This window comes from Poromitra crassiceps (genome assembly GCF_964638095.1).
Source record: "Poromitra crassiceps genome assembly, chromosome: 6".
NCBI classification, from domain to species: Eukaryota; Metazoa; Chordata; class Actinopteri; order Beryciformes; family Melamphaidae; genus Poromitra; species Poromitra crassiceps.
In genome coordinates, this window is record NC_139627.1 from 20108829 (window position 1) to 20118102 (window position 9274).

Genomic DNA, 9274 nt, shown 5'->3' on the forward strand with positions numbered 1-9274 from the left:
TTAGTGGCCTTAGGTCTGAGTCTATTGGAGTCAATGGGAAAAGTCAACGTGATCTCAGATTATGACAGATCCCTTAGCCCCCATATTCATTAAAGTAAATACTCTGCCCATTCTCTGAAGCCACATACTGTATATTCTGAATATTCTGACACTAAAATGGCATTTTTCAGATGATAGATCAGGAGAAAATTAAACTTGTTCAAGACCTGTCTCTCTCTCAGCAACACACACTCGCAAGATTTGGCAACAGGAACTCATGTTAGCAGAGAGCGATTAGCTAAAGCTAAAGCTGAAGTTTGTTGATGTAGTAGCTAAATCTGTGGCTAGATTTTTTTTTTTAATATAAAATAAAAACAAAATATATATATAAAATAACAGAATCAATCTAATTTATTAATGACCCCAAAACACCATGACATGACAATATATTACAACTTCTCTCAAAACAATTGAAAGCCATCATGTTAGGGCTGAGCAAGGAGATCGATTTTATTTCACCAGAGCCGAAGGCAGCAACACAAAAGACTGATGGAAATAACAGAAGAGAATTAGCAACAGGCGGACATCGTGGTGGTGAGAGTAGGTCACTCAGAGACTGGTCATGAGTTACATGATTTTAGATGGGTCAAAGGCGATGTATCTTGCCCATTCTATGGCCAGGCCAGGCGAGTTGTAATATATTGTCATGTCAAGGTGTTTTGGGGTCATTAATAGATGAGATTGATTCTGTTATTTTTCTATAATTTTCTGGGGTAGTGCTATTTTACATTGTGAGGTGCCTTTTCTTCAACTTCTTGTTCTAATTACATCTCTCCCAGTTAGCAGTATCCACATTACATCCTCCCAGTTATCATCATGAAATAGCCGACACTGTCTCCTTAAACATTTTGCTAAATATATTTGATCTAGAGCAGAGGTTCTCAAATGTTTTTCAGCCAAGGACCCCTTACAAGATAGAAAATATACCAGGGACCCTCTCATTCTGATTTGTGATTTTGGGCTAAGCTTAATTGTTTCCACGGTAACATGCTTGACTTTTAAATTTATAGGTTTGTTAGATTATAATGTAATCCATGAACCATTTTATATTTAAAGCATAAAACATTCTCGTTGAACTATGAAGCTTTTGCACACAAAAAAGTTTGTATTTTTATATTCCTGAAAACTTTTCGCAGACCTTCTTGCAAAGTGCCCACGGACCCCTGGGGGTCCCCGGATCCCCATTTGAGAACCACTGATCTAGAGGACACTAAGCTGAGTCCCACCCAAAGCCTGAAAGGCTTCATCGGATTGGGTGCAGCAGACATCACTCAACAGGAGTGGACCTGATTGGCTGAGTACCGCAGCTCCCACCCAAAGGCTTCATCTGATTGGCGTGCAACAGACATCACTCAACAGGAGTGGACCTGATTGGCTGAGTCCCGCAGCTCCAACCCAATAGTCTGGGCACCTTTAACCCCGCTTTTTGTCATGGGGGCGTAAACCACGGAACCAGAATGAACACCGGAAGGACGTGCGCCAAAAAACGTATTTGTTGCCGTTAGCTTGACGTCTCTTTCCTCGATTAATTGTCTGATGCAAAGCTTCTGTATTGGCTTAAAAGATGTGAGATTGTGAATCCGCAATGTTTCTACAAGAACTTCTTCAAAAGGTTTGTTCGGTGCATCCATCTTTTGTTTTGTTGTTTGCCGTTCTGATACTTGTGTCAAATTGTCAAGTTATCGTAAAAGTTGACGAGCTAGAAACGCTGCCCTTCCTGTCTAGGGCGGGATCTAGGCCAGAACCAGGTAGGGTAGTCTGGGCACCTTCCACCCCGCTTTTTGTCATGGGGCGTAAACCACGGAACCAGAATGAACACCGGAAGGCAGTGCGCCAAAAAACATCTGTGTTGCTGTTAGCTTGATGTCTCTTCCCTCGATTAATTGTCTGATGCAAAGCTTCTGTATTGGCTTAAAAGATGTGAGATTGTGAATCCGCAATGTTTCTAAAAGAACTTCGGTACGTCCATCTTTTGTTTTGTTGTTTGCCGTTCTGATACTTGGGTCAAATTGTCAAGTTAACGTGAAAGTTGACGAGCTAGAAACGCTGCCATCCGGTCTAGGGCGGGCTCTAGGCCGGAACCAGTAGGGTGACAAAATCAATTGTGGGCGGGAGCCAGGCTCTTTCTCGCCGAGAAGAGCCTGGTGACGCGAGGTTAAGGTAGGGTGACAAAATCAATTGTGAACGGAAGCCAGGCTCTTTCTCGCCGAGAAGAGCCTGGTGACGCGAGGTTACCCACCCACAGTCTGAAGAGATTTGCGTATGCGCACTGGGAAATGCGCTATGATACGTATCGTTTTCACTTTCCATTCATAAAACTCACCCTGTGTTAAGCTTCTGGCATACTCTTCGCGCACACGCTGGAGGCGGGGCTCCGAGGAGGGTGCGCGCACCCTGCGCGGGCCAAAACAGAACATACTCAGTGCGCAGCTCCAGGCGCCAGGCAGTCTGAATGAAATTGAATGTAACGTTCCCAATTCTATGTATTCAATTCTAAAAAACGGCCCTCAACATTTGGGAAGGCTAAGCCACACAACTAGTTCGTTATAGTCGAACGTCATGCTTCAAAGGCGACTTTACGACGGTGAGGACTCAATCACAGCAGATATCCACTGATAGCCTACCACGGAGATCTCACAGGGACAGGCAGCAAAACCCGACGCGTGATAGAAAAATCTCCATGGACGCGCTGCGCTCAGGCCTCGCCCCCCGACACGCCCCGTGCGATGACGTCATAATCACCGCGCGCCCTATGCGCTTGGCTGGGCGCGAAGAGTATGCCAGAAGGTTAACCTTACGTTCACTCACAGCACCCAAGCCTTGCCTACGCCTTGCCTTTACCCACGCTTTTAAATAGGCGTCCTTTTTAGTCAATGAGGCTGTGTACACAGGGCGCCTCAACGTGAACCTTGCATGTACCCACGCGTGGGGCATGAGTTCTATTTTCAAGCCGACTAGGCGCGTGAAGGCAGACTTTTTCTGTCAACGTGTCAAGCCATGAAGGAAAAACACGACAATATCCGTGGGAAATGGCAAAGTCAACTGAATTTCAAAATAAAATGGTGTTACAGCGTTGAGCAGAGAGAGAGAGAGAGAGATTGACGGGTGGCTATCACGTGGGGCTTTCTCCCACAAATCTTCAGGAGAGAGAATAGCGACCGAAGAAGCAAGATGAAGCTGATAGCTGAAGCTATTCTGTAAATTTGGGGAGGAACAACAACAACAAAAGTGGTCGAATATCCGCCCACTTCCGGCCGAAACCACGCCCACTTCCCGTCAAGACCCCCCCCCCCCCCCTCTCTGAGCCCCTCTGAAAAAAGGTAGACTACACCACTGAGGACAAGCCAGGATCTGGATGGGACAAACGTGGAGGACAACATTCATGGTGCGCCGTGCACATCTGTGCATGCATTGATGGTTGCATGTGATAAAATAGAGACAGGCTTTGTCCATCCTGTTTTGTTTTCAAGACAAGTGCATTGGATGGCACGGTGGTCTGTGCAGCCATACTGTACTGTGTAACCAGTAGGCGCTGATTATGACCTTAGAGCTCCTACGGGACCTATAACAATATTTGATTGAGCAACATAATGCTCATTTTGTTCAAACCGATGGATTTTATTTTTTATGTGTAGCCTATGAATAGGCTCTCACTAATGTATTAGTTACTTATTGCTAAATATGAAATCAGTATAACTTGGAAAAGTCGTTTACAAGGTGAAGGACTGGAGGCTTCTTTTTTTATCCGACTTGCACAACGCTGTCCGTTTGTCCATCCTGAGCCTCCGTAGTGAAGTGAGGTCATAATAATCCAAGATGGCGCTCCCCATCCGCAGTAACGTGAAACTCCTCTTCAGATTCATTCAAAAACGGAATTCTCTCAGAAGATTATTCAGCGCTGGAGCATGTGCGGAGAGAAAGGTAGGAGCTGCGTTAGAAAACACTGAGCTGTGAATCTGTTGACTAACGTTAGTGTCTCAGCGAGAGGAGACTGCAGTACATGCTGCTTGTCCGACCTTATACACTGTTCAGACAGGGATGCAGTCAGTCACAGTCGCACACACATAAACGAATTATTATGGTACTTATTTAGCTAGCTGCGATTTTACTTTCGTTTTTAGTCAACGGAAATAGGCCTATCATGTGTGATAATAAGAACGAGTTACAAGTATTTTGCAAACGTATTCATTGCTTGTTCATTTAGCTAAATTGGTGGTTGTTTGCCTACTTGATTTCATAGTTTAACATATAAAGTATACAGTGCAATTAACATAACTTGTTTATGTCACTGGCTTTTTACTGTGTTCCTATGTTGCTGATACAACCAGCAGTGGCAATGGGACACTGTGATGACTCTGTAGCCTAGCTTCATTATTGTTTTTTCACTCGCAGACATTGCATTTGAACTCTGAATTGAGTCCAGATAAACCAAAAGTCAGTCTGCTTCAGAATGACTCAACACTGGCTCCAGGATGGTTTCAATTCAGTGTGACGTGACAGATGAGAAGGTTGTTTAGAACGACACAATTAATCAAAACAATATCAACATCACTGCTGGGAGAAAAGGATTCATTCCATTCAAACTGACCTAATCCAATAAAACAAGTTTGACTTTGAGGTCTAAATCATGTAAAAAGCAAACAAAAAACACAGTTCATAATGGACTTTTCACTTAGAAATATAGCCTACTTGCCATTTGTTGTTGTTGTTGTTGTTCCTGTGATGTCATTATGTAATTCCTGATTTGATTATAATCACCGGTTAAACAATCAGCTGTTATTTTCCTACAAAGATGGCCGTGTGCTGATGGAACAGAATACTACTATGAACAGCTAGGCTAAAGCACTTTAATTAAAAACGTGTTCTCATGTGCTGTAAATGTTGATTGCACTGTCTTAAGCCATAAGAAAATATATACATGAAATATTAACTTGTTGGTGATTTCCCATTATCTGCAGTTTAGCTGCTGAGACAAGCATCCTGGTTACTAATATTCAATTCAATGTCTCATAATCAATTTGTAAACTGGAAGGGCACTCGGAGAGTGCAGTCCTCTGCCAAGGTTCACGCTATTTTTGCTTTTTGGTGAGCCAGATCCACTCCAAATGTGAAAATCAGACCAGTATATTGATTGATTGATTGATTGATTGATTTCTTTCTTTCTTTCTTTCTTTCTTTCTTTCTTTCTTTCTTTCTTTCTTTCTTTTTCTTTCTTTCTTTTTCTTTCTTTCTTTCTTTCAGCTGCAACCAGCAGTTCTATAAGTCACTCTGTCGGTCGGTCGATTTGTTTGGTCGATCGGTCCACAAAAAGTTCACCACCCTTTAGTAGGCACAGTTTTCACCCTAGGAGGCTGAAATTTGGGGCATGGACGTCAAGTGTGTGAAGGTGTGTGGAAGTGTGTTTGTGTTCATGCCGGTTCATGCCAATAGGCCTTTTTCACAGCAGCCATTTTGTGTCTAAAAGGCAGGAAGTAGCACAGGTGCACCAAACATTCACTAGGGTTTCCAACTTCCAGTCCATTTAGGTGTTCCAGTGATGGGGCCCTAATTAGTGAGTTGGTTGCACCTGTGTTTACCCTGCCTTTTAGACACAAAATGGCAGCTGTGAAAAAAGCCCATAGGTTGAGGCGATGTCTCGTCATAGACGCTGGGTTAGCTGTCTGGGGGCGTGGTCAGGGTGGGGTAAATCCTCCCGTTCTATCCATTCAGCAAAGTTAGTATTTAGGTCCCAGCCCAGGCAGACACGATCGGGGATTTCACCCCCGCAGTAAACGCACATCTGAACAGACGTCTATGTACCTGCTCTATATCCCCAAACCTGTAGTTTAGAGCCGCAGCACCGTCCTTTGGTGAGTCAGCCCAATGAGATATATGGGCGGTTTTACCCCACTCGCGCGCCAACCGTAGTAACATTTTGTGGGCGTTCCCACATATGCCGACTGTCTCTCTATTGGCTAAAGAGAGGGGGGGGGGGGGTTTGAAATGCAGGATGGCAGAGTAGGGTGGGATGCCATCCTGCATTTCGGAAATTCACATACAGTATGTGGTCACAACTATTGTGAATTCGTGCCTGTTCTGTAATCCTGCTGCAGAATCCGTACAAAGTCTTGAAAGTTTGGAAATTGCTTGATTTTAAGTTTAACACTCATGTTTTCAAGGTTAGGAATAGGAATATGCTTGAATTTGTATAACTCCTTGCTTGCAAGATGCTTGATTTTCAACATAATCTGGTGTTTCATCTACACAATCACTCATGTCAACGAAATCTTTAAATACCGCAAATGAAATGATCCTCTCGTTATTTATTGTCTCGGCATCTCACACAAAACGTGGAGTAGACAGTGGAGTGGACTGGAGCTAGATTGACTGACATGGACTCTGAAAAGAAACTGGGCATTTTTCTGTTTCGCTCCGCTCTGCTCCACTCCGCGTCATGAGGGCGACAATTCTGTTCTCAGTGCTCTGAAAGTGCTTGAAAAGTGCTTTAATTGTACTCTTAAAAAGTTGTATGAACCCTGCTGCTGACAGACAAACAACAAACAGCACCGGATACATAACTCCATGTCGGAGGTCATTATTGCTTGTGGTGCTGAGTGGTAATCGGCCTGTCTGTCATCAGGCTTCCCTCTCGGTATGTGCTCTTCCTGTCATTTGTGCTTCTGTGGTTCTTCACTGTTCAGTATTTACAGTTTTACATTTGAGGTCTTTAGTTGATTCTTCTCATTCAATTTGTTTGTCACCAAAACTTACAGCCGACTAAAAGCTGAGGCAGGGCCTTATTGTCCTTACAGTCTTGCTGACCACAGCACAGTCATGTAAATATGACAAATAAGAGCTGAGGTGAGAGATAGAAGGGTTAGCTGGTGTTTATGTATGTTTTTGTGTGTAATATATGCCTTCAGTTGTAGCTTACAAATTTTGTGATTATTGTATATTCATTTATCATTGTTCCATAGTAGCTGGTGGTGTTTCCTTTCACTCGTTTAATCCTGCATCATAACTGTGGCGTGTGGACAGCTGTTTGTTCATCCATCCTGCATCAGTACTGTGGACAGCTGTTAGTACATTTTAGGGCCCGACCAATACTAGATTTTTTTGGGGGCCAATACCAATCACATGTAACAGTATACGCGTGACAGATACCAGCCACTGATGATGTCATGAACGTGACTAAAATTGTGACATTATCAGTGATGTCACAGACACTGATGATGTCATAAACGTGAACAAAATCATGATTCAAATCATAACTCACACCACCCGTCCATATCAAGAGTGACATCGACATTGCAAATTTGCAATATCATCAGTGATGTCACAGACACAAGGTAAATGTGATCAAAATCGTGGCTCAAAACGTGACCGAAATTGTGACTAACAGTAACAGACAGACAGACACTCCCCATCTGCCCACCTAGGCAATTTTATTATAGGGTAAATGGTAAAATAAAATTAGATGGATAGATGGATAGATAGAGATAGATACATTACACACACACACACACACACACACACACACACACACACACACGTGTGTGTGTGGTGTGTGTGTGTGTGTCTGAGACAACTGAGACAGTTTTCAGAGATCCTGAAAAAGTCTAATTTGAGTCTTATTAGTTTTATATGAAATGTATCTTGTATTTAGACACAACAGGTTTCAGCATTTTTTTGGGGGTGCAATTCCTCCCCAGCCATGCACGCCACATCACATCCATAGTGGCCCTCCTGGAGTGTTAGCAGCTTTCATATTTCCTGCTGTCAGCTTAAGCGTTTCTTATTTTACAAACACATCTTTTTCGCATTTCCCTCAGTCCTGCATGTGACATCACATCCTTAGCTTTTATATTTCAGTGGGATTTTAAGAAAACGCCTGCTATAACTCAGCTTAAGGTTTCCTGTCACGGCACGGCTGCCTCCGAGAAGCGAATGGGGTGTTAAGGCAAACAACGACTCCCCCGGCACGCGTAAGAATAACTAGTGCGCCTCAGGACGACGGCGACGCTAATTATTGAGCGGTTCTTGCGTTACGGTGCCGTTAGAAACCCTCGCCCCTCTGGCCCGGGTGATGTACGAGCTGCACGGCGTAATGACTGCCGCGTGGTGCTTCAGCCACGGTATGCACGCTCTCCGCCGGCCGGCTGTGTTTTCTTAAGGCCGAGTCTCTGGAGACGCAGGAGAGGTGTGCACAGAGGTGGAAAGAGTACTGACAAATCCTACTCAAGTACAAGTATTGTTACTTTAGTCTTTAGTGAAAATTAAGTCAAGTACAAGTAAATAGTATTAGTCCTGGAATTTAAAACATCCAAAGTATCCAATTTAAAAGTACTAAAGTAAAAATACATTTGCTTTACCTTAATTTTTTTTTATATTAATTACCCTAATAATTACATTTCACACATCCATCACATTTTATCAGTGCTACCTGTCCCCTGTCTTTGTCTGTCTTGTCTTTCATACTGAACAGCTCGTTCAGATGCAGCCATGGATGCTCAGTTTGGTGATTCTCTCCTTTGCCAGACAAGCTAGAGCTGCTAGCAGCAGCAATATCACAACAATCAGATACATCTATTTTTCTATGGCTATCAGCAGTGTCAAATGAAACTCAGACCTCTGAACTAATGTGATGATGGGGATCATTACAAATTTGTGGATCGTTCTTCTGTCAAATTCAGTTGGCCAGTATTGAGCACAATTTAATTTAATTGGCCACTGTACTAACGAGCCACCAGTATGGGCGCCATAAATGTGGAAGTGATTGTGGATATGTTAGTGAGCAGTCCCAATGCTGTGTGCTACTGTGCTGTTTTCATAGTGTGCAAAACAAAAATCTGAATTTACTTTTTACTCAGTGTACATTTAGAAGTACTCAATTTGGATAGCTATAATTTTTTTAATTACTCGAGTAAGAATAAAAGTATAGCATTATAAAAAATACTTTTAAGTACAAATCCCCCCAAAGACTACTCAAGTACTTGTACTTGAGTATTTGAGTAGTTTCCACCTCTGCGCAGGAGAGGTGTGCACGTCCAGAGAGGAGGTGGGTTGTGGGGGGGGGGCTCCAAAGCATCGCAGCACTGCTTCATTACCAGCAATAACATCAGAAATGAAGTGTTGCTTTTCATTTGTTTTAATTTTCCTCCAAATGTGGACGGCCGAGCGCTCACAATGCCCCGAGGTGTGATGTGCGTCCAACCAGGACACTTTTCTGGAGGCTTTTGGGCCCTTGTGGAAAATG

The 9274-nt window shown here is 43.3% G+C and overlaps 1 protein-coding gene across 1 annotated transcript in view; it reads left to right on the forward strand.

The window, feature by feature from the left end:
- Nucleotides 1–3855: 3855 nt before the first annotated feature.
- The window catches only part of wars2 (tryptophanyl tRNA synthetase 2, mitochondrial), a gene marked incomplete at its 5' end in the record, with an annotated part of 36467 nt that continues 31048 nt past the window's right edge, over nt 3856–9274 (forward strand). Inside the window, one exon of the mRNA XM_083638528.1 lies at nt 3856–3960. Within this exon, the coding sequence (XP_083494654.1) occupies nt 3856–3960 (105 nt within the window). The remainder of the gene's footprint in view (nt 3961–9274) is intronic.